The sequence below is a fragment of the Myotis myotis genome, unplaced genomic scaffold (genome assembly GCF_014108235.1).
Source record: "Myotis myotis isolate mMyoMyo1 unplaced genomic scaffold, mMyoMyo1.p scaffold_m19_p_7, whole genome shotgun sequence".
Taxonomy (NCBI): domain Eukaryota; kingdom Metazoa; phylum Chordata; class Mammalia; order Chiroptera; family Vespertilionidae; genus Myotis; species Myotis myotis.
In genome coordinates, this window is record NW_023416379.1 from 29,654,915 (window position 1) to 29,680,888 (window position 25,974).

Consider the following 25,974-nt stretch of genomic DNA (forward strand, 5'->3'; position numbering starts at 1 on the left):
TTGTGATTTATGTGGGTTATCCTCCAAACTTAAAGATCTTAATTTTATTCTGGGGAATAAGTTCTTATACAGTATTTTGAATTATTTCATAACATTTTGGAATATTTATGATTTGAGTCATCTGTAAGCAATGCTTGGGAACTTAACATAAGCTCCATGCTAAATGTTGGGAGTCCAAAGTGATAAAGAGGGATTTGCCTTCAAGGACTGCATCTGAGGAGGCAGGGTGTGTGCAGCAAAATAGGACTAGCAGTGCCAAATCCCTGATAAAGTACCACTTGACGTGAGGATCTGGAAACGTGCTGTTCCCCCTGAAGTGCTCTTATTGCAAATAAACATTTTTCAAGGCTGTGCTCAATTATCACCTTCCCATAAACTTTTCCCTGACCATGTATTAAAAAATGGCACACATATCCTTCTCCTGTGTCTTTTTTTTTGTTAATCCTCACCCGAGGATATATTTACTGGTTTTTAGAGAGAAAGGAAGGGGGAGAGTGAGAAACCGACATGAGCGAAAACATCGATGGTTGCCTCCTGTATGTGTCAAATGAACCCGCAACCCTTTTGGTGTACTGGCGACACTCCAGCTGATCCATTCAGCCGTGCCCTCCTCTGTATTTATGCTCCTTCCCTGCCTTATGTTCTTCAGAGCATCTATTGGCATCAGGTATATTTCTCCTCTCACTCAAACTGCAGGCAGGGAATTTGTTTACCATTTTATCCCCAAGGTCTAGAACAGTTCCCAGCTTTGGGTAAACGATCACTAAGTAGTATGTAAATGAATGGATAGTTGGGAAAGACCTTTCAGAAAAAAGTTGTTTAAACTTAAAAGGAGCAATGGGAAACAGGATTAATACCAGCAAGAAGAAAGAAGGCCTAAAGCGTCCCATGTAGGGGGCAAAATCATAAAGAATTTGCCTGCTTTATCTTGAGGACTTACATTGTTTAAATACTGTCCATGAGTGGTATAAAGTCACTTTTTCAGATATTTTAGGACTGTTACAAGTCAAACTACCGAGAGCAATTACATTTGTGTATGTGACCTGTGGTATCTTGTATCCAAACTTCCATTATGATGTCATCAAATCACCTCAAGTGAAGGACAGAACTCTAGAGTCTGTCATTGTCAATACCTTTATGTTGCTGCTTCCTGTGTGCTGATAGTATGTTTTGTCCAGCTTGTTTGTTCCAGATAATGCAAGGAGAAGGTAAAAATTCTAATGGCCTCATGTTTTAATTGAGAAACTTACAGGAGAATTTTTAATAACCACATAATCACTATTCAAGTTAAGAAATAGAACATACAGGCCACTTGTGGGTCCATTTTCCATTTCATTCCATTCTCCTCTTATGTACTATACAGACTTCATTACCTGTATGGTATCCCTAAACACAGTATTTTGTTTAGATTTGAGCAACTGAGAAGTGTAAATCTAGCTCTATGAAGGCAGTATTTGCCACCATTTGATGAAGACATTTTTGAGAAGATGGGCTGAATAATCTGAGCCTCATTTCAGCTTCTAGAGTTTACAAGAGCCCTATGTGGAGATGTCAGTGAGCAAGGTGATGAGTGAGCCCCTGGGGGGACATATGTCACTGCAGTTGGAGCATCCTGGATCTCTTGTAGAAATTCCTTTAAATATGCTTGTTTTATATTTTTTTGCTTCTAAGCTCACTTACCCCCATCTCAAGAGAAGATCAATGCAGAACCTTCCCATGGAGTAAAATGAGTATCCTCAGCTAATCTAGACGTCAGGCTATGGAGGGGAGAGCAGGCATCTCATTGGGACATGCTCAAACAAGCCAACTAGGGCACAGTGGGAGCCAGATATACTAGCATAACTATTCTCCGGTTACAAAGGCAGTGAATCTGTCAGTCACGACAGTCTTCAACATGTTGGTGTTTTGAATCTCACACCCCTACCCTGGACTGGTAGCCCTTTGGTGTGGGTGCCTAGATGTTTTCCTGGGATTTTTTTCTCTCCCGTGTTGAATTGCCTATTTGCTCACCTTGTTGTGGAGCATATCCTCCAGCAATTCTTGAGTCAGGGTACACGGGGTATAGACTTTGAAACCTTGAATGTCTGGAAATGTATTTATTCTACCTGCATATTTGATTGATGGGTATACATTTTTGGTTGTAGATTATTTTCCCTCAGAAATCTAAAGGATTTGTCCCATTTCTATTTTTACTGTTTGGAATCTGAAGTCATTCTAATCCATGACACTTTGTATGTTACTGGTTTTATTTCTCTAAGTCAATAGACTTTCTAGTCTCCAATGTTCTAAAATTTGACAATGATGTTTACTGGTATAGATCTATTTTCATCCTTTCAACTAGGGGGCAGGTGTCCTTTCACTTCTGGAAATAGTTAATAATTGTTTTTATTTCCTTCCTTGTGTTTTCTCATTTTCTCTCTTAAATCCCTATTGTTTGGAGTAGGCCAGTAGGGCCTTCTGGACAGGTACCGGCTTATGTTTCTCTCCCTTTCTATGTCATTTTACTTTATTTTCTAGGAAATTTCCCTAGTTTTATCTCCCAACCTTCTATTTTAATGTCTTCAATAAGTCTTTTTATGTCTTTTTATGAGTTTTTAATGTCTTCAATAAGTCTTTAATTTCCAAGAGGTTTAATTTTCCTTTAAATTGCTTTGTTTTGGTCTTTTGTGCTAGAGACTTTCCTCGTGTCTTTGGAAAGTTGCATCCATGATTAAGATTGGAGGAAGAGAACACTGGAAGCTTTTAAGTGGATGACTAGTGTTTGATGGTTTTGAGCTTTATTGTAGGGTAACCTGGTTGAGCTGTTTGGTACTCTCCCCAAGGTCAGCATCTTCCCTCTTTCCTCAGAGAACAGTTATATTCCTAGGGAACTTTTTGTGTCCTTTTGTGTCTTGGGAGTAAAGGACTAGCAAGCAGAGTTCTGTGAGCCAAGTAGAGGTAGGTATGTATGGGGTGTTCTCTGCTCTCAGCATTGCTATTCATGAGGTTAATCACTAGATTATATACATACATACATACATGGGTTGTCCCCAGAAAATGTACACACTTACATTTTCTGATAACCCAATTGATGTTTCTTTCTTTTCAGATTTGACCCATTGGAATTAATAATTATTAAAATTGTGTATACATTTTTTGGGGACACCCCGGTGTGTGTATACATGTGCACATACAAATGCATATACAGTTAATTCTCATCAATGGAGTCCCTATTTGCAAATTTGCCTACTCACTAAAGTTTGTAACCCTAAAATCAATACTCATGGCACTTTCATAGTCATTCACAGACATGCATGCAGCAGTTATAAAGTTGAGTCACCTGACATGCGTGTTCTCAGCTGAGGTAGAACAAGCCTTCTAGTTTCAGCTCACGCTGTAAACAAGTGTCCCTTTCACGGTACATTGGGTGTCACATTTTTCATGTCTGTGCACTTCCTCTTGGTGATTTCGCTGTTTAAAATGGCTCCTCAGTGCAGTGTTGAAGTGTTATCTCATGTTTCTAAGCACAGGAAGGCTCCAGTGTACCTTACGGAGAAAATATGTCTGTTAGGTAAACTTCATTCGAGCATGAGTTATAGTGTTGGCCCAGAGTTCAGTGATATTGAATCAAATATATTTATTTAAATAAGGTCTCTTTAAACAGAAATACATAAAACAAGGTATGTATTGATAGATTGATAACAATTTCTGACCAGCGGCTCACAGGAATCTAACCTTGTATTTCCCCCCAGAATAGTAAATCCAGTGTTTGCTCACTTAGTGCTCACAGAGACTTTATGGAATGTAACTACCACAAATACTGGGAATCAGCCCTATGTGTGAGTGTGTATCTACATCTACCGACACACACCTTCAGCTGTGCTTCGTGTTGATGCTTGCACTGACCTCCTCTTTCACCCTTTCTGGAGAGTAGACCTATGCTGCTGCTGGGGAAGGGCAATCACCCAGGGGGTGTGGAGTAAGGGAAGCGTCTAGGAACCTTAACTTCTTAGGAAACTTGCACCCCAACCCCCCATATTTTAGCAGTCTCTTCCTCCTCCTCATTTACCCTGTCTCAGTTCCAGAGGTGTGTGCTGCTCCAGGGGCTCCTGTGACTTTGAAGGGTTCTACTGTGCAAAGCTGGATGGTTCTCCGTTCTCCCTCCTGTCTGCTTGGGAAGTGGATTTTGATGTAGCTTTAAGTCCTCCAAGTTGGTTACCATGTTCATCAGCTTTCCAGATTTCCAATTTTTTTTTTTTTTTTTTTTTTTTTATTGTTGTCTTGTCCCTGCCCTTGTGTTTTTCTGGCTCTCTATGTCCTTTTGTCTGTTTACAGTACTCTAGTATTTTGGGGCTTAGGGAGAGAGCAAATATTGATGGGCTGTTTTCTCTGCCATCCTAACTCATTCCTTTTCTAGTTTCACAAGTCATGTTCCTGAGATAAGTTAATAAGTTGAGGTCATATCAGCTTTGCCATATGGCCTTGGAAGATGTCGAAATTGCTAATGTTTACATGTTCTGGATTGTAAAGGATTTAAGAGTGCTTTGACTGGCTAACAAGGGAATGAGAAAACATCTCCCTTTTTATTTCTTTATCATGCCTTTATAAGGAAATGTGAGTTAGTAGGTGTTTTTACAAAGCATTCTTCCAACTCAGAAAGAGAATGTCTAGTCAGAAGTAGAATTTTCCCCCAAATTTCGTTACAACCACAATCCTCTCCAAGCTTCTTATAAATTTTTTGAACTGAGATCTTTGTAATGCATATTTTTCACTGTCAATATGTTACACAAAACTGTTGATCACTTCCAGATCACTTTCCTTTCCTCATTTAAAAAATTGTCTAAGATTATAAACCAGTGTATAAAAGTAATAGCTACTTTAATAATCTACTAAGTAAGACTCTAGCCAGGGTAAAGATAGGAATAGCTAAATTGATATTCATTATTTTAGAATCTTTTCTATCAAAAGGGTTGTGTGTTAAGAGTTCAGCATGTTATTAAATGTGTTACAAAAGAGGTTTAATCTAAAAGACTAAAGGCCATGTCATCATCAGACTCCTCAGATTCTTCCTTCTGTGCTGGGGCAGCCATGGTGGAGGGGGCAGGTCCACCAGCTCCTCCATTGCAGATGAGGCTTCCGATGTTGACACTGGCCAGAGCCTTTGCAAACAGGCCTGGATGGAAAGGCTCAGCATTTACACCAGCTGCTTTAATGAGGGCATTGAACTTAGCCTCCGTCACGGTCACCTCATCATGGTCACCTCATTGTCGTGTGGGATAAGGACCTAGTAGATGCAGGCGAACTTCCAGACAGGGGCCATGCAGTGGGCACATACTTAGCGAGCACTGCCAGGCATGGTGCTCGTGGCTGGGTGAAGTGAGGCCCCCCTCCTCCCCACCACAGCCTTGGCTTCCTTGGAAGGGCCGAGCACCTTACCGGCAGCTGGAGAAAGAGGCTCAAATAAGTTTTTAAAATCTTTTATTCTGATTTTTTAAATCTTTATAGAAAAATTGAAAATGTAGGAAAAAGAAATAAGCACTTTTATTCTTATCACTCAGAGTTAATTACTGCATGTCTATATAGAGAGACCTGTATAGTTAATATATCATTAACATTCTCCATGTTATTCTCCCAAAATAATTTCTAATGACTACATTCTCATTTGCCGGGTGGCGATCTTTTTCTGTAAAGACCACGTATAATTTTTGGCTTTGCAAATCATATGGTCTCTGTTACAACTACTCTGCTGTTGTCGTGTGAAAGCAGCAATATATATTATATAAACAAACGAATGGGCATGACTGTTTACCAAGACAAATTTATTTACAAAAACATGCAGGTCCAGATTTGGCCCATGGGCCACAATTTGCCAACTCCTAGATATTTTTAAAAACTTTTAATTTTGACATAATTATAGTTCACAAAGTTTCAAAATAGTATGAGAGCCCATGTACACTTGACCTAGTTTTCCCCAAGTTACATCTTAAATAACTACAGTACAATAGCCAAACCCAGAAATATATAGTTCTGTACCATATTATACATGTGTAACCACTACAATATACAGGACCATTCCATCACCTAAAGATCTTCTTCACTCTACTCCTATATAATCACAACAACCTCCCTCCCCGACCATCCCTACCTCTTGGAGGTCACTCATCTAATTTCCATCGTTATAATTTTGTCATTTTGAGAACATTATACAAGTGGAATTATACAGTATGTGACTTTTGAGATTGACTACTTTCACTCAGCATTGAGATCCATCCAGGTTGTACATGTATCAATAGTTTCCTTTCTACTGATGTGTAGTATTCCAGGTATGAATGTCACAGTTTATTTAACGATTCACCTATCGAAGGGTGTTTTGGTTATTTCAAAGAATTCTTTTAAGGTTCTAGTGATCATATAGTCCATGTGATTCAGCATTCTGGAACAAACTCTGTAGACCTCATTAGTCTCCATGTTTGGTTCAACTGACTTAGTCAAGCTTCTTTCTTTGTTAGTCAAGCTTCCAAGCTGAATGTCATTCAGAATGTGATGGTCCATGTATTTCAATTGAATCATATTGTATCTGTCATTATTTTTTAATTCACTGAACTCTTTAACACTCACTGATTTATAAACCAGAAGGTGTTGTTTCTCCAGGGACTTCCATTTGTTTTGCAGGTGAGTACTGACATAATAGGGCTATATTTATGGTAACGGTTGAATAAATAGTCTTGATTTTCATATCAGGTTCAAGTGTCAGTGTTACCACTTATTATCTGTGGTCTTAGAGAAGTCACCTAACCTTGAACCTCCATTTTCTTATCTGTAAATAAGAATACCAACCCTGTCTCACAGTATTACTGTGAGGTTCAAATGAGATTACACAGGAAAAGTGTTTGGGGAACAGGAAAACACTATACAAATATTAAAGTAATATTTATACAAATAAACCTTCACTAGTGTTTCCGAAAGAGCAGTTTTATAATTAGGATGAGTAGTTTTTATTAACAAGTAAGTATGTGGAGGGGTGGGATATCTTTGCTGGGAAAAAAAAAATTAAGACCGTATTTTACAGAGAAGGCCAAAAGCACAGAGAGGATGAGTGGTGTTGCTGTATGCTGTAATGGATGACCTGTGTTGCAAATACAATACCATCTGGCAGATGTGAGAAGAAATCATTTAAATCAACAATGTGTGTAATGAGCTACCATCTGATTCCTGTTAATCAAGCCTTCCTTTTTTGAACTGTCTTCCCTTGGTTTCCATGACCCTGTTCTCTCCTGCTTCTCTTTCTGGCTTATCATCATCATCTCGTTGGCCCTCAAATATGGAGTTCCCTCGGGATCATCCCTGTGCTTCTCTTTCCATGACCTCTTCCCTGGCAGTATCATGCCTTTACATCACTCTCCAAACAAAGCCTGCATCTGTGTCTCTAGCCTGACCTCCCTCATTTCCATCCTGCTGGCTGGCTGACTCTCTTTCAAACTCAGTATTTCCAAAGCTGAGGTCATTTTTCTCACTAAGATGGCCCTATTTTTCAAATGCTCCATTTCTATCCACAGCCCTACCGTCTTCTCTGTCCGCAGGCATCCTTCTCTCACTGCCATCACCCAACTCCCCCAGATCTAGTCATGCTGTCAATTCTTTGACCATAGTGCCTTCCATTTTCTCTTTCCTTCCTATTTCAGGCCTGCAACTTCAGCTTTTTAAATAAAATTCTCTTTTTTCTCCTTTCTGTCACATCAGTCTTCCACAGTTCAGATTTTTCCTCCTCAGTGTTCTTGATTGCTCCCCCTGTTTGGAGAAAAAAGTCCAGATTTTTATTCTAATATAAAATCTGTCTACGGCCATACCACCCTGAACGCGCCCGATCTCGTCTAATATAAAATCTTCCCCATGATCAACCTGCTTTTTAAATCTGTATGTACTCAACTCCAGATGAACAGAGAGGAAGTAATATGAAATGCAACTCTTTTTTTTTTTTTTTTTTTTTCTTCAGAATTCCATAATGTTTTCCCTTTCTCGTGACACTTTGCTAACTTCACTTAATTTATGTACATACTTTCCTCCTTTTCTGGGCTGGACCCACGTATGGTTTCTCTCAATATTCCCACAGAGTTGCATGTAGCAGATATTTATTGAATGAATGATTGGTCCTGTGGTGGAAACGCAATTCTTGTTTGGCCCATGCATTCAATAAGTATTTATTGAGCACTTTACTATGGGTCAGGTACTTTGAGGCATTGGGACATAGTGGGCCCAGTTTCAGCTTTTTTTTTCTTTTATATTTGAGTTTATTCTTTTCTTTTTTTTTTAACCCTTACTCGAGGATATGTTTCTATTGGTTTTAAAGAGGGGAGAAAAGCAAGAGAGAGAAAGAGAAACATCAGTGTGAAAGAGAAACATCAATCAGTTGCCTCCCATCCTCACCCTAACCCGAAACCTGGGTATGTGTCCTGACCAGGAATTGAATCTGCAACTTTCTGGTTGATGGCTCCAGCCAATTGAGCCACCTGGCCAGGGCGAGTTTATTCTTCATTTAACTTTTAAAATACCATATGGTTAAGTATTAAAATAAAAAATAGCAAGTACTGAACATATTGTGATTATAATCCTTCACTCATTCACCACTGCATATAAAATGCCAGCAGTATCATTCACTAGCCCCATCAGGAGGTCTGACCCTGAACACAACCTCTAGGGCAGTGATGGCGAACCTTTTGAGCTTGGCGTGTCAGCATTTTGAAAAACCCTAACTTAACTCTGGTGCTGTGTCACATATAGAAATTTTTTGATATTTGAAACCATAGTAAAACAAAGATTTATATTTTTGATATTTATTTTATATATTTAAATGCCATTTAACAAAAATCAACCAAAAAGTGAGTTCGCATGTCACCTCTGACACGCATGTCATAGGTTCGCCATCACTGCTAGGGTGATGTTCCTCATTTTCGTAGGCTTCTTCATTGTAATCACACCTCTTTCCTGATTTTAATCAAAGTAGACCAGTTCTACTTGGTCCATTTCATCAGTCTCTTCTACTTCCTCCTTCTTTGTTAGGAGTTATTCTCCAGCAAAGATTGTTTATGGGAAGAGAGGAAGCCATTCTCAGGAATGTTTACTTTAAATTCAATGACGAGGCAACTTTTTTGTCATGGTCTCTGATAAATTGGTGTGCCTTCATTGAGCACACCTATAGACCTTCCATTCTAGTAGTAACCCTCAAGACATTCCCATTGGATTATTTATGGCTTCATACTAAGGTCTTAACTTTGTACTTAAGTCTAAAGCAAAGCTATCAGGCACTTTGTTCAAGAACACATTTATTAAATAATTATAATTATATACTGGTGGCCTGAAGGATATAGAATTTACCTGTTTAATGGCGTGAGAAGAAAACACAGGTGAGTTTACAGAGGATCTTTCTAGAAGAAGTAGTTGGTGGGAAAGAAAAAAAGAGTGAAGATGTTGAGCTATGGAGGTCTCCAGTTAGTCATTTCTTCTCAGGCAGGCAATTCCTTGAAACTAACATAATGTGCTCTTGGATCCTATACAGATGGCAATCAGAACTTATTTCCCTGTGAAGTCTGTGGAAGACGCTTTGCAGCAGATGTTCTGGTAAACATACAGACATTTTGTAGATGTGTTTCATTGGAGTTAAATGAACTGTCAAGTTAGTGAGGAGGCCGCAGTGGCAAAGATTAAAGACAGATGTGGAGGGAAGGCACGGGAAGAGGAGTACACAACCTACGGTTGGCAGGCCCGGAGGACACGGAAGCTGTCCGATGCTGCCCACATTCAAAGGGGAACTTATTAAACCTGGTTCTCTAACTGAAAGGATGCCAGAAGAAAGTATCTTGGCACAGCTGGTTGTCTCTTGAGAGGTTTTGGCTCTTTCTCCTTTTCTATAAGCATCAGAAATCCAAATTTTAAGGCCAAAGCACCAGGGAAATTAGCTAGTCGAGAGGAATGAACATTGAATTTGGAGCATCTGGAAACTTGGCTTTTAGCCTCAAATTTGTCACTAATTCTGACAAGCCCTTTAACCTCCCTCTGTTTCCTGCTTTGCCACGTACAAAGACAGAATCCTCCAATTTCAGGCTTTTCATGTAATTTGAACAAAATGAACATAAAGCCTTTTCCAAGATTTAATTGTTAAGCCAATTTCAAGCTACACATCTCGTTTCCTGATTGATGCCTGTGAGGTGGAATAAAGCTTGATTTATTTCAAAGTTAGAGGATCAAACAGGTATTAGACCCCAACATTAGAAAAAGAGTTCCAAGAAAAAAATGATTTAAAAAATTGGTTTATAATGCAGTTGTTAATTGGGACATTTAGATCAAGGAGACTTACATGGAACTACAAGCATTTGGACTACAAGCCTGACTACGTTTGAGGCAAAAGACTGCAAAATGAGGTTTATAGGTTTTATTTCTCTGGTGAATTTTAAAAAAAAAATGTCCCTAGCTGGTTTTGCTCAGTGGATAGAGCAGCAGTTCTCAACCTGTGGGTCGCTACCCCTTTGGGGGTCGAACAACCGTTTCACAGGGGTTGCCTAAGACCATCGGAAAACACATATATAATTACATATTGTTTTTGTGATTAATCACTATGCTTTAATTATGTTCAATTTGTAACAATGAAATTGGGGGTCACCACAACATGAGGAACTGTATTAAAGGGTCGCGGCATTAGGAAGGTTGAGAACCACTGGGATAGAGCATCAGCCTTTGGACCAAAGGGTCCTGGGTTCGATTCTGGTCAAGGGCACCTACCTTGGTTGCAGGCTCCTCTCCCTCCTGGGCCCTAATCGGGGCTCCTGCAGGAGGCAACCAATCAATGTGTTTCTCTCACATCTGTCTTTCCCTCTCTCTTCCACTCTTCCTAAAAGTAAGTGGAAAATATCCTAGGGTGAGGATTAACAAAAACAAACAAACAAATGAAGTATCTGTCCTTTTAATTAAGTGCAGGTAGAGTTTCCTGAATCTAGAAGGAGAGCTCCAGGGCCTCCTGTGGCCTGGCACCCACTGGAGTGCTGCCTTTGCCTTCTCCAGCCTGGGCCGCGCCCCTTGGGAGGAAGGGGTTTGAAACCCAGGAGGTGCCCTTTGAAGAGGGGTCACTAAATGTCAAGTGCACCTCAGGTCCTCTTGAGTTTTATTTCCTATGCCTATCTCTAGGCTACAGAGAGCATCTGATCAACTGATCTGATCTCTCTCCTTTAGTTTCAAATGGTATGGCTTGTTTATAGACAGGTGCAGTGATTTTCATAGAGCATGTGTTTTATTGGGCCTGAACAAAGCAACTATGTAAGTGATAGCTCTTATGAGTTACATATCCACCAACGAAGAGGATTTAGAGTAGAAAGCAAAGATGTTAGTATAATATCTTAGTGGTGCAATAACAGAATCTATAAAGTCAGGACATGGGCAGAGCTCAATGTGTTAGTACCCAGGTTTTTGTAACAGAAATACAGAGGACTACTGGCTAGATTTTTAAAAATGTTTTTCCTGCTAAGCATATTGCAAATATTGTAATATTTATTGTAATAAGTGACTTGACTAATCATGTGAGATGTTTGGGTATAATTCAAGGAAAATGCGTTTATAACTTAAACAGAATTGGTATGTTCTTCATGCATTTGTGTGGTTGTTCCAGTTGTCTTTTGCAGATGTTCTCAACTATTTCTTTGAAACCTCTCCACTCCTATTCAGGAGTTAAGTGGTTCTGTGGAAAAGTGGCCCATTTAAACTCAATTTTGAAATGCTGAGTGGGAAGAGGTGTTTTTCTGAAAAGATTCTATTGGTAGGAAGCTACGTTTCCCCTTGCTATATGCACAGAGCTATTTCAAAAGGATGGTAAAACTGAATATTAAGGTTGTTGGAACTCGAATTTCCTGTTATATTACTGGATGACTTGCTTTTGAAATTTAGGAACAGTAAAGGCAGGAAACTGAATAAGAAGTAATCAACAAAACTTCATTGGTTAGGATGGCTAAATGGTCAGAAATATTTATTTCAGTTTCAATGACAAAGTTTGTCTTTTCAACATTATTTAATGCTCAGAACCATTCATACCGCCAAGTGGTAGAGTTGAATGTGTAAAACAAAATTTGAAGTAAGTCTCTCTAGCTGTAGAGACCTTTTATTGACCTTGACCGTTCGAACATAATATCTAGTTATGTGTAACGTGGGCGAGGGGAGCCAGATGGATTTGCTCTGCTGTGACTTGAGAGTTGGAGAATGTACTTGGCTCTGAAGGTGCACTCAGTCCCTGTAGTGAGGGCTGCCTGAGTACACTGCAGCATTACAAACTTGGTGATTTGTACTTTTTTTAAAATTAATCCCCACTCTTTCTTTTCTAGGAAAGGCATGGACCGATATGTAAAAAACTCTTCAACAAAAAGCGTAAGCCTTTCAGTTCCGTAAAACAAAGATCACAGGGCACTTACGTTCCCACTGTGAGCCTGGCTCCTCAATCCAAGGTATTATCAGTATCTTCCTTATTGTTCATGATTACACCCTTAAGTACATTAAAGCCTCTTTCTGGCTCTCTGGTTTCATTCTTGCTTGATAGAGCAATGTACAGTCATGTAAGTATAATCCACCTTTACTGTTTTCTTTTTAATCATGCTCACTGAGATTTCCAAATGTATTTCAGATACTTTCCAGATGTGACAAAAAAGAATCTTGTTTATACTTTCATTAGAGTAGCATTAAATCTAGCAGTTAACTTGGAAGAAAGTCACTTTTAACCTTACATTTAAGTCTTCCTTTAAGGTTTTATAGTTATGTTGTTTTTCTGATTATTTTGTGTTTTCCTTCACTACTGTGATTTGTGAATTTTATTACTGTATTTTCCAAACCCGTTTTAGTACTTTTGAAACACAAATTCTGCTTCCCTCTCCAAATCTCACAGTCCTGTTTCCTGTAAATTCAAATCCCTGCTGCAAAAGAAAAGAAAATTATAATGGAGACATATAACGTCTAGGCTAGTATATGTTTTTTGTTTTGTTTTGTTTTGTTTTTGCAGCCTCAACCAGTGAGGAAAACTAACTGGAGACAACAACATGAAGATTTTATTATTGCAATTCAATCAGCAAAGCAGTGCAGTCTAGCCATGAAAGAAGGCCGCCCTCTCCCACTACCTCCCCCCGCGTCCATCAACCCAGGTGTGTGGCCAGTTTGGTTTGTTTCTGACATTAACTCTTAACCAGTTGAGGCTATGCTCAAGTTTTGGCCAAATTATCATGCCTTGCTTCCTTCTATTTATTCTAAGATTAACAATAGGAATTAAGTTGTATAAAAGTAATTTTATCATATAATTTATCTTTTCCTTTTTTCCCCCCTCAATTCTGTCTAAAGAGTCTGTGTTTCCTTCTAACTCTATCTCAACATGAGAACACCACTGTAGCCAGTGTCATGGCATTACATAACTCCAGGGGATGCTGTTCACATCGTGGCTTATGAGAATGGAACTGTGCAGAGCAATTTAAGATACATTAGCTCCCCAATGTCAGATACTTACAGCTCTTTTTTTACTTTTTTGAGATAAAATTCCCATAATATAAACCTCATCATTTTAACCATTTTAAATTGTATAGTTTAGTGGCCCACAGCGTTTTTACCTAAACTTTTTATTTTGAAAAACTTCAAATCTACAGAAAAGAGGAAGGAATAGTACAGTGATCACTCATATACCTTCCATTGAAATTGACAGTTCTTGACATTGTTGTAATATTTTCTATCACTCATTTTATTTTTATGGCAGAACTATTTAATAGTAAATTTCAGAATTTATAACACTTTAACTATTCCATTATGCATTTGTTAAGTACATTTTCGTGCCTGACCACAATACTATTCTTGCACTTAACATAGATTCATGTTTTCCCAATTTTCTTAAGAATGTCTTTTAAAGCTTTCCCTTATTCCCCAGCCACAATCCAAGATTCATTCAAGGTTTATGCATTGCCTTATGTTGTCTGTTTAGTTTCTTTTAACCCTGTACAACGTCCCTACCAGGCCAGTTATCTTTAGAATTTCTCATGTTCTGGATTTGTCTGTGGGTTTGGTTTTTTTTTTTTTTTTTTTTAAGTCATATTAGTGTTTAACCTGTCCTTCTATTCCCCCATCTTACTATACATTGGAATTTTGGCCTAGAGGCTAGATAAGATTAGTATTCATATTAATCCCTTATCAGATATAGGATTTTCAAATATTTTCTCCCATTTGGTGAACTGTTTCTTGATGGTATCTTTTGATGCAAAAAATGTTTTTAATTTTGATAAAGTCCAACTTTCCTTTCTTGTTGTTGTTGCCCAGTCATTGATGTCAAACTCCCTCAAAAATCATTGCAAAATCCAATGTCATAAAGCCTTTTCCTCATGTTTTCTTCTAACAGTTTTATAGTTTTAGCTCTTACACTTAGATCTTTGATCCAGGTTGAGTTAATTTTTGTATGTGGTGTAAAATAACATACCAACTTAATTGGAGGTTGGATATCTAGTTTTACATGTGGTTATCTAGATTTCTCACTGTTTTGATTAGCATAGCTTTGTAGTAAGTTTTGAAAGCAGGAAATGTGAGTTCCCCAAGATTCTTTTGGCTATTTGGGAAACTTTGAGATATTATATAATTTTTTTTCTCTGAAAATGCCATTGGAGTTTCCAGAGGGATTGCATTGAATCTGTACATCATTTAGATATTATTGTTATCTTAACAATATTGTCTTCCAATCCATGAACATGGAATGTCTTTCCATTTATTTGTCTTCTTTAATTTCCATTAGCAATGTTTTATAATTTTCAGTGTATGAGTCTTTCATATCCTTGATTAAATTTATTTCTAAATATTTTATTCTTTTTGATGTTATTGTAAATGAAATTGTTAACTTTATTTTCAGATTGTTCCTTGTTAGTGTATAGAAATACAACTGACTTTTGTGTGTTGATTTTGTAAACTGCAACTTAGCTGAATTTTATTTATTAGTTCTACAGTTGTTTTTCAGTGTGAAATCATTAGGGTTTTCCACATGAAAAATTATGTAATTTGCAAACAGAGATAATTTTGCTTCATCTTCTCCAGTTTGTATGCCTTTTATTTGTTGTATCTAAATCTTCTAGCTAGAACTTCCAAAAGTATGTTGAATAACACTGGCAAAAGTAGACATCCTTGTCTTGTTTGCCATTGAGTATAATGTTAGCATAGGGTTATAATTGACAATTTAAACATAAATAATAGCATATTATGGGGATTTCAACACATGAAAATGAAATGTATGAAACCAATAGGATGAGATTAAGGAAAATGGACGTATATTGTTGAAAGGTTCACATTATACATGAATAGGTATAGTATTATTTGAAGGTGGAATATTATATTATAAAGATGCCTATTCTAAACCCTAGCATAGACACCCCAAAATATTGACATATAGCTATAAGACAATATATGGAGTGGAGATGAAAAAATGTATTCCAAAAGAAGACAGGAAAAGAGAAAAAAAAGGCACAAAGAACAGATGGGATAAAGAAAAATAGCAAGATGCTAGACTTCAACCTAATTCTATGGACAATTGCATAGAAATGACCTAAAACTTCAGATAAAAGGCAGAGATTATCAAACTGAACTATAAAGCAAGGTCCAGTTATATACTTTCTGTAACAAACACTCTTTAAATATAAAGATACAAATAATTGGGTCAGGCAGGTGGCAGAATGAATTGGTGGCTCCATGGGCCAGATCTAACTTCTCAAAGGATGGCAGCAACGCAGGTTTCCTGACCTGTAAATATCATAAATTCAATTTTTTAGAATCTTCACGTTTGAATATCAGGTTAGAAGTCAGATGGTGGTTTTCTTGAAGGGCTGGGGAGGACCAGAAGGGAACACATGGGAAGTCTCCCGTGCGTTCCCTTCTGGTGGGACATTGTGTCTTATCTGGGCTGTTTACAGGGGTGTGTGCAGTTTGTGGACATTTCATGGAGCCATACACTTATGATTTGTGCCTTTCCTCTTCGATAAAAAGCTAAAAAGAAAAATAAACACCAGGAATGTCAAAATGACTTGACTGGCATGTTTAAAGCACAGAAAAATATACACATCAAATAATAATCATAAAACTGCAGTGGCTAATATTAATCTTAGGCAAAGTAAAGTTCGGGCAAGTATTATTAGCAGAGATAATGATTTAAAAATATATTCATCAAGAAGACCTATCAGTCCTAAATGTTTATGTACCTAGTAACAGAGCTTCAAAGAACACAAAACAAAACTGACAAAACTGGATGGAGTAGACAAATTCACAATAATATGTGGAGATTTTATCATTCCTCTCTTAGTAACTGATGAAATAAGCAGCATGAAAATCATCAGAGATATAGAAAATTTCAACAACAATATCAACCAGTTTGACCTAATTGACACCTATAACTATAACGTGACACATGTCAAGAGCAGAATATAATTCTCCTCAAGGACATTCACCCACAGACCATGTGCAGGACCATAAAACAGGTCTAAAAGGATTAAATCTAAAAGTATTAAAATCATACAGACTATGTTATTTGACCACATTAAAATTAAAGTAGGAATTATGATGAAATTAACAACTCCTTTCTAAATAACCCATGGATCTAAGGCAAAATTATAAAATATTTTGAATTGAATGGTAATAAAAACATATCAAAATTTGTGGGGTTTTGTTAAAGCAGTGCCTTGAATGAATTTTATAGCTTTAAATACTTATATTAGAAAAGGAGAAAGATTTAAATCAATTACCTTAAATTTCATCTTTGAAAAGTTAAAAATATAAGAACAAAATTACACCTGAATTAAGTAGTTTTAAGGAAGAAAATAGTTTCTATTGTCAAATGAATCAGACAAGGGTGAATTTTATCCCTATTTGTTTAATTTGTACATAGAATATATCATCTGAGAAACTGGGCTAGGCTCAGGAAGGAGGAGTGAAAACTGGGAGAAGAAATATCAATAACTTAAGATATGTAGACGATACCATCTTTCTGGCAGAAAGTAGCAATGATTTGAAACAACTTCTGATGAAAGTGAAAGAAGAAAGTGCCAAAGCAGGACTGCATTTAAACATCAAGAAGACAAAAATCATGACAATGAGAGAAATACATGTACCTTTATGAAGACATTGAATTGATAATGAAATAAAGATTTTTCTTACCTTAGTTCAGTCATCAGTTCAAATGAAGACTACAGCCAAGAAATTTAGAGATAGCCAAGAAATTTAGAGATAGCCAAGACTGAGAATGGCAACCATCAGAATTAGGAAAGATCACCAAGAACAAAGATGTTATTACAGACAAAGCTAAGATTTTCTCCACTTTCGTATTCCCAATTACTGTGTATCACAGATGGGGGGAAAGGGTTTGTTTGAAATACGGTGTTGGAGGAGAGCTGCATGGATAGTCCATGAAAGAAGCCATGACAGAAGCTGAGCAGGGCTGCTGAGGACAAGGCACTGTAGACATCACTCACTCAGAGGGTCACCAGGAGGCAGAGCTGACTCAACCGCATGCAACACACACACAAACTATAAATGCAATTCGTCATATTAATTTTGTTAAAATATTTAAAAATATTTAAGTCTTTATTGTTTAAAGTATTACATGAGTCTCCTTTTTCCCCCATTGATCTCTCCCCTGCCACCCCCTCCCCCAAGCACAAGCCCTCACCCCCCGCACTGTGTCCATTGGTTTTGCTCATATGCATGCATACAAGTCCTTTATCATCTCAATAGATATAGGCAGAGCCTGTACCAAAATGTAACGCCCATACATGTTTTAGAAAGATACTTAGAAAAGTAGAAATGGAAGGGAACTTCCTTAGTAAAGGTAATCTTTGAGAAAGTATAGCTAACATCACATTGAATGGTGAAAAACTGAACATTTTCCTACTGAGAAATGAAAAAAAAATAAGGGTGTCCTTTCTGACCACCTTTATTCAACACTGTACTAGAGATAGTACCCAGCATAGTAAGGAAAAAAATATAATTGATATGTATAGACATATAGATATATACAAATATATGTGTGTGCCGTATATAAATGGTATATACCTATATCATTTAAAGATTAAAGAGGAAGAAGTAAAACTATATTCACAGACAACATGACCATGAATGGGTAAATGTAGAAAATCTTAGGTAACTACAAAAAAAGCTACTGAAATTAAAGTGAATTAACAAGCTTTCAGGATATAAGGTCACTATACATTAGTGAATTGTATTTCCATATACTATACTTACACAGTTGAAAATGAAATTAAAAATACCACTTACAATAATATAAAACATTGAATACTTAGGTATATATTTTTAAAAATATGTAGACCTATAAAATGAAAATCTTATAACTTAGAACGATAACGAGGAATAAAATATATGGACAGATTTACCATTTTCATGGTTTGGAAGACTCAGCATTGTGTTATGATGTCAGTTCTCTCCAAGTTTATCTGTGGCCTCAAGGTATTTCCAATAAAAATCCTTGCAAGTTTTCTTTGCCAAGTAGGAATTGACCAGCTGACTCTAAACTTATATGGAAATTCAACGGGCCTGGAATAGCCAAGATAGTTTTGAAAAAGAATACAATTGGAGGACGTACACTCTCTTATGCCAACACTTACTATAATGTTACAATAATCATTACAATTTGGTGTTGGTGTATCAATTGAACAATGAAGAGAATCTAGATTCAGACTCCCCCTCCCCCATCTATGACAATAGGTTTTTGACAAAAGTAATTCAATATGGGGAAGGATAGTCTTATTAATAAATTACATGGAAAAGCTTGATATCAATCTGGGAAAATGACCCTTAATCATATACAAAAAGTAATTCAAAATGGATCATTGACTTAACATAAGTGCTCCAACTATAAAATTTCTAGAAAAATAATCTTTGATCTAAGGGTCAAGGTTTCTTAGGCATTAACAATTTTTAAAAGGAAAATTGATAAATTGGGCTTTACCAAAATTTAAAATCTCAGTTTTGAGAGACACCATTAAGAAAATGCAAAAGCAAGCCACAGGCTGGAAGTAAATATTCATAATACACACATCTGATGAAGCACTCATATCAAGAATATATAGATAACTCTTACAACTCAATGTTAAGACAAAGTCCAAGAGGGAAAAGGCAAGCGATGTATTTGAACCTATGTGTAAAAAATAATGAACAATAACTATATGAACAGGTATTCAATATTATTTTCATCAGGAAAATGCAAATTAAAACCACAGTGAAATACCACTACATATCCACTTGAATAGCTAAGACTGACAATACTACAAGTAGTGGCTAGATGTGGAATAACTGGAAGTCGCACACGCTGCTGATGGGAGTATAAAAGAGTACAGCCACTTCGTACTGGTGTTTTCTTAAGCTTGGATATAACTCTACAGCAACTCCAATCCTAGCTACTATGCAAAAATCTGAAAACATGTCCTTAAAAAATACGTTTATCGTATCGTATATAGCATAAACTGGAAACAACTGAAAATATCCATCAATAAGGGAATAGCTAAATTGAGGAATATTTGCAAAATGTAACATAATTTAGCAGTAAGAAGAGATTGCCACTATACATGCAGCATCATGGATGTTCTATTATATGAAATTATAACAACTTCAGTGATGAACATAGATCTTTGGATGCTTGAGACTGGACTTGGGAGAATATTGACTGAAAGGACATGAGGGAACTTTCTCATGTGATGAAATTGTTCTGTATTTAATTGGGGTAGTTATACAAGTGTATATATATTTGTCAGAATTCATTGAACTGTACATTTAAAATAAGTGCATTTTATTGCATGTAAATTATTTCTCAAAGTTTGTTTTTAAAAGTTAAAAACCCCACTGTGCATAGTGTGGTGAAGGCCCGGGGTTGGGGGTGGGGGTAGGCAAGAAGGGTCAATGGTGGGGGGGACATATGTATTACTTTCAACAATAAAGATTAAAAAACAACACTGTGTAAGTTTGCTATAAAAATTATCTGAAAATGTCATCTGAACATCTTTACCAGATAATAATTTTAGTAAGTGCTTCACTCTTGCTGGGTACTAATGAAAATGTAGTTAGAATATTATGTGTCTAAGATAATCAGTAGAAATAGCTATGGCTGTGATTTTGATAATACTTTGACCACAAGCTTCATATAACAAAACATCTTTTATGAGAAATACTTTTATTTTAATAGCAGAAGCTACAGGGTTAAACAACTACTTATGGTTCTTTAATTGAATAAGTGAACCATGTCAGATGAAACCATGTGAATTTTTGTAATTTTCAAATTGAATTTAAAATGTGGGGATTATTCGTTTTTTAAATAATTCATTCCCTTTGTAAGGCCTAATCAAACATGCAGTTTATTTCTCTGCCCTTTACAGTTTCATGCTAAAATATAGTTATAACACTAAATTCTTTCTTGTGGCCTTATTATAATTACATGCACCAAACATAATGATTATATACAATAGCACATTTTAATTATTCAATTATATTGATTGTTTGGGGATTTTATGTCAGCCCATACATTCTCAGGCTTAAATAGGAGAAAATGTATAGAACCATAACTAGAGTTGTATGTAGTACTAGAGGCCCAGTGCACAAAATTCATGCACTGGTAGGCTCCCTAGTGGCTGTTGGCTGCTGGCCAGGGCCTCCCTTCCCCTGGCTGGCCCTGCCCCCTGGTCAAACTCCCAGACGAACTCTGAGTCGAGGGGACAATTTGCATACTATGCTTTCATTATATAGGATTGCCTGGCATGTACGAGTGTGCAATTAATTTTCTTTTTTCTAACATGATTCCATGTTTCATGACTCAGTTTTTGTGACATGTATATATTTATTCTAATTCTTACTGAGTTAAGTAAGTCCAGCAATCATTCAACTTTCTGGGATGTCGTAAGAGTTTATGGGGACAATGATACTGAATATTTATAGTTGGGATTTTCGGTGAGGCCTGGGACATTTGGTCACCATTGTTGCAGGGCTATATAGATATGGGTATTCAACAGAATGCTTGCTTTAAAAAAAAATCTTTATTGTTGAAAGTATTGCATATGTCCCCTCCCCCCCGCCCCACAATGCTTGCATTTTTAAATAATGTGTGCTTTTCTACTTTCATTTCTTTGTAATGAGATCTGACCATCCTCCCCAGAGTCATCATAAGAGTCCATTTGTAGTCAGACTTTTAAAACCATCACCGATGGAAAGAAACAGTCCATAGTGATTTTTATGTCATTGTGATCCATTGAGAAAGAGGTGACTCAGACTGAGAGGAGAGGAGAGCATGTAGCTCAGTCATGCTGTGTCCAGATTACTGTTGCTGAAAAATACTTTCCCATTCTCAGAGTGGCTGAAGTTCCCTTTCTCTGCCCTCTAAGCCAGGGCTTCATGTTCCAGCCGTGGGCTCCTGGAGCACCTGGAGCCACCTCCGTCCACAGCTTACTGCACGGAATGGCAATGGTCTGCTCCTTTGCCTCTTCCTCTAGTCCTCTCTGAGGTTTTGTTGTCCAGGAAATACACAACTGTGTTGTCTCTGTGGTGGCATCTAGTGCCAAACACACACAAGGGCATCAATGAATGAATAAACAAGTGGGATTAAGGAAGCAGTCGTCGTCATAATCATTGTCTTTGCCTGAACTCAGCCAGGGCTATCGTAGCAGCATTTCTGATAGAAGCTTTGGCTTTCTAGCTGCTAAAACGGAAGAAATTCCCACCCAGCCAAGAGCTGAGCTCTGGAAGGTTCTCTACACCAGTGTGAGTTCTGCATGATAATGGCACTTTGTATTTTACTTTTTCTAAGCAGTTTCAGTCTTGTTGGGTAGTTGGAAACACAACCTTGCTGGGCCTGTTTATTTAGAGTAGTAGTATGTTCTACCCGCCCACTGTGCCGTCCTCGTGTTGATTATTTTAGTTTCCTTTCACAATGACCCGATGGAGGAGGTGATATGTAGGTCCTGGAGAAATCGAAGCTTAACGAGGTTGAGTAACTTGCTGAAGTTCACACACACAGGAGGTGAAGAGCTGGGGCCCGGAACCTGCCGGGCAGGTGTCAGAGCCTTCATCATTTCCCAATGCTGCCCTATTTTATTTTATTTTTTTCAAGGAATTTATCACTGTGGGAAACTTTGTTTCTATATTGGAATGCCTAGTCCTTGATTACGGAGACACCGTATCACCTGGCTCAGAATATGTATTCAATATGTATTGAATGAATCATTATGGACTGACTTCTAGAGTGTGAAGTTAAAGGTTAGAATAAGTGCTAACCTTTTATTTCCTCCCAATTTCTTCTAGTTTTTACATTTTATGAGTATTCACTTTTGGAAATGATTTGTTAAAATAGCTCCCCAAAGTGCTTTAGAAGTTGCCTTCAAGGATTCTTAACTTTGAAGACATCACTGCCTTAAATATCTCTCCCCACATGTAGGAATTTTGACCCAAACCTCCATGTAGAGTTCAAGGTTGGTGCTGTCTCAGATCCTCCGGGGGGGGGGGGGGTCGCAGGAGGGGCAGGGAGAAGCTCTTCTCTCATGTTGCTTATATCCACTTTGTCTTCCCTTAAGGAGAGGTACCTACAACAAAACCCGCATCTCTCTCTGCTTGCTTTAGGGAGGAGTAGACTCCAATCTGGCTTTGCTATGAGCATCTCCACACTCTAAAGAAGACCTTGGATCTTTCTCACTTCCTACTTCTCTCCTTGTCTAATATCTGCAAATGAGAGCCAGGTCCTGATGACTGGGTATCCCAGAGACCCACACAGAACCTAGTGCCCCAGAGCTTCCTGAGACCTCCTCCTCCTCCTCCTCTCTTCTCTTCCTCCTCCTTCTCCCTCTTCTTCCTCCTTCTTCTTCCTCCTCCTTCTTCCTCTTCCTCCTCTTTTCTTATTGAATTTATTGGGGAGTGGCATTGGTTAGTAAAATTATGTAGGTTTCAGGTATACAATTCTATAATATATCATCTGTATATTATACTATGTGTTCACCATCCCAAATCAGTCTTCTTCCCTCACCATTTATCTGTCCTCCTCCTCCCCGTACCCACCTGTCTGGGACAGTCTAACACTAGAAGCTGAAGCTGTTTCCAGAGCCACTTTCCAATCACCCCTCCTTTTTTCCTTTATCTTTTCTGAATCCCCACCTTTTTTCATTTTACTACCTTCTCCTTGAATGTATCATTTGCTTCCTCACTTCGGAGTTCAGTGAAAACATCTCCCACTGCAGAGCAATGTCTTTCTGCCAGTGACACTGACTTCAAATCCCATCCCAAAGCCCGCATTCCCATCTCCCTCTGTGGCTCCATAAACTCGTGTATGTGTTTCTGTCACACCCAGTACCACAACCTGAGCTTTTATGCCCTTTCAAATCATCAATACTAACATTCTGATTCCATGACTACTTTTTGACTGACGGTCCTTGAATTGGGGAGTTCCTAAGTATAGTTCATGTAAACGTTTCAAGGGTACACTCTTCACTGAAGTCAGTGTGCAAGCAGAATAGTCCCCTCCACTGTCCTTCGTTTGAGCCTTTGCACACCTCCCCTGGAGTTGGCGATCTCTGCAGCAGGCTTTAAGATCTTTTCCTTTCATGATGGAGCAGGGTTTATATCCTATTTATTTCCCTTCCTATAGTCCATTTCAGGGTTGTTTTTGAAATGCTAATTGCCTTTTGTTGTTATCCTTACATTCAGATTATATTCAGTGCCCGTATTGTCTGAGGAGGTTTAATGAAAATGCAGCAAGTCGGCATATTAATTTCTGCAAGGATCAGTCTTCTCGCCGAGTCTTTAATGCCGCCCAGACAGCAGCCAAACTGGAGTCCAGAGTGCAGGTAAGCCTCTCTCCCAGGTGCCCTTGCAGGCCTGGTGCCAGCAGGTGGTTTGGTGGGGAAACTACTACCCATCCTGGGAAATGTGAGCATCACCATAGCCGGTCACAGTCACCCATCCTCACGGGAGCAGGCTCCTTTTGAGTTCCCCGCTTACCACACCTGGGGTGTTGTAGGAACAAAATATTTCTATAGTGTTTGCAGCTTCTTAGAATGAAGACTTGAATATATAAGTGGAATTTTTATAGTATTATGGTAAGGCTCTGTGTCCAACGGTGGTTATCAGCCTTCACCACCCCGAAAAGAGTTGTGACCCTCAAATGAAACTGGCCTGCGTAGGGGAGGACGCCACAAGGGATGGGTCCCCAGGCCCTGCGTTTTGCTCTGTAGAAGAAGGTGTTTTAAAAGCCACAGAATCAGCAAGTTAGAAAAATGGGAGCAACTGTTATAAATAGATACAAATAAGTAAGGTGACAACAGAAGGCAATAGACGGATAAAAACAGACAGAACCAGAACCAGCAGGAACATCGCTTACCGTGGAGCATGAAGACTGTTCATTGTAAACATGGCTCGGACATCATGAAAAGATTCAACTGGTCTGAAGATTTAGGAGTAGGAAATATGTTTAGAAAGATTTCCATGAAATGCAGTTCCTCATGGGGATGGGGCCTCCTCCAGCCACAGCTCATCTGTGAGCCCCGGCTCCATCTGCACATGCATTAGGCAGTCCTGAACGTCTCCTCTGAACCCGGCGCTGGCGAGGTGCTGGCTGCTTGGAAAGGAGAGGACTTCCAACGCTGTAGGAAGGGTGGTAGCTGACATATATAGGGGCACGGTGGAGGAAGGAGGCCACTGGGATCCAGGGACGGCTTCAAAGAGGAGCAGACATTTCCCCTCCCAGATCCAGCTTGTGGCCTGAGGAGCCCAGTGTGTGAGGTTAAAGCACAGGTGCCCCTGAGAGAGCAATGGGATGGATGGGGCCAGGAGGGCGTCGGATCTAGAAGGGCTTGGAGTCAAGCTAGTTCAGAAAGGAGGAAAAGGGGGATTGAGTGGAGAGGGGCCCTGAAGGCTGAGGCCCACCAGCCCAAGGGCCTGGCAGCAGGGATTGGAAGGTCCCCAGGGGCCCAGGAAGTTCTCTTTCCATGTCCCGTCACCTCTTCCCACGATGCTCCTGCTTTCTCCCTGACTTTCTGGGCCTTCTGTCTACTTGTCTATGATCAGCCGCATGTGTCACCCTGTGGGCCGTGCTGACTGGTTGAACAGCATAGACTGAAGTGACATGGAACTGGTTTTTTTAGAAAGATTCCCCTTATAATTGGTGTTCAAGATGGATTGGCAGGAGGATGATTACAAGCCACAGCAACAGGGAAAGAATTATGGACTGGAATGAGAGCACTAATGGGGGTGGTTGGGTGGGGGATAATTTTAAGAAATAATTGATGGGACTGAGAAGATGGTTGGATATAGGGGGGAAAAGGGTCAGGGTGGACAAGAAGGTTTTTAGCTCCAGGGCCTAGGCAGATTATAATACTACACATCTAGATAAAAGAATGCAGGAGGGAGGGGATGGGTGTGTTGGTGGAACAGGCAGGGTGGTTATGATAAATACTAGAGGCCCAGTGCACAAATTCGTGCACAGAGGGGGGGGGAGGGGCCACGGGTGGTTGGCTGGCTGGCTCCGCCCCTAATTGGGAAGTTGGGGGCCAATTGAGGCCAGGATCAGACTGGTTGGCTGCTGCAGTGCATGTCATAGCCACTGGTCATTCTTGATGTTCCACCGTTCCAGTCACTGGGCTTTTATATATATATATACTAGAAGTCCGTTGCATAAAGATCCGTGCAATGGGCCTTCCTTCCCCTGGCTGCTGGCACTGGTCTTCCTCTGGCACCTGGGACCCAGGCCTTTGGTCCGGCTGCAGTGGAGAAGCCAAGCCTCTTCAGTCTTCAGTCTTCACTCTTGTGCGTGTGTATGCAAATTAACCACCATCTTTGTTGGGTTAATTTGCATAGTTGCTCTGATTGGCTGGTGGGCGTAGCAGAGTGACACCAATTTGCATGTTTCTCTTTTATTAGTGTAGATAGATAGTTGTAGAGATTCAATCTTTACACCTGAAATAGTATGGGAGACAGTGCAAT

At 38.8% G+C, this 25,974-nt stretch overlaps 1 protein-coding gene and 1 pseudogene across 1 annotated transcript in view; one reads left to right on the plus strand and one right to left on the minus strand.

Moving 5' to 3' along the window:
• Positions 1-1,165: 1,165 nt before the first annotated feature.
• The window catches only part of ZC2HC1B (zinc finger C2HC-type containing 1B), a 34,125-nt gene continuing 9,316 nt past the window's right edge, over positions 1,166-25,974 (plus strand). Inside the window, exons 1-5 of the mRNA XM_036318301.1 lie at positions 1,166-1,208; positions 9,533-9,594; positions 12,339-12,458; positions 13,007-13,145; positions 23,701-23,840. Of these exons, the coding sequence (XP_036174194.1) occupies positions 1,166-1,208; positions 9,533-9,594; positions 12,339-12,458; positions 13,007-13,145; positions 23,701-23,840 (504 nt within the window). The remainder of the gene's footprint in view (positions 1,209-9,532; positions 9,595-12,338; positions 12,459-13,006; positions 13,146-23,700; positions 23,841-25,974) is intronic.
• On the minus strand, positions 4,998-5,299 carry LOC118660661 (annotated as a pseudogene).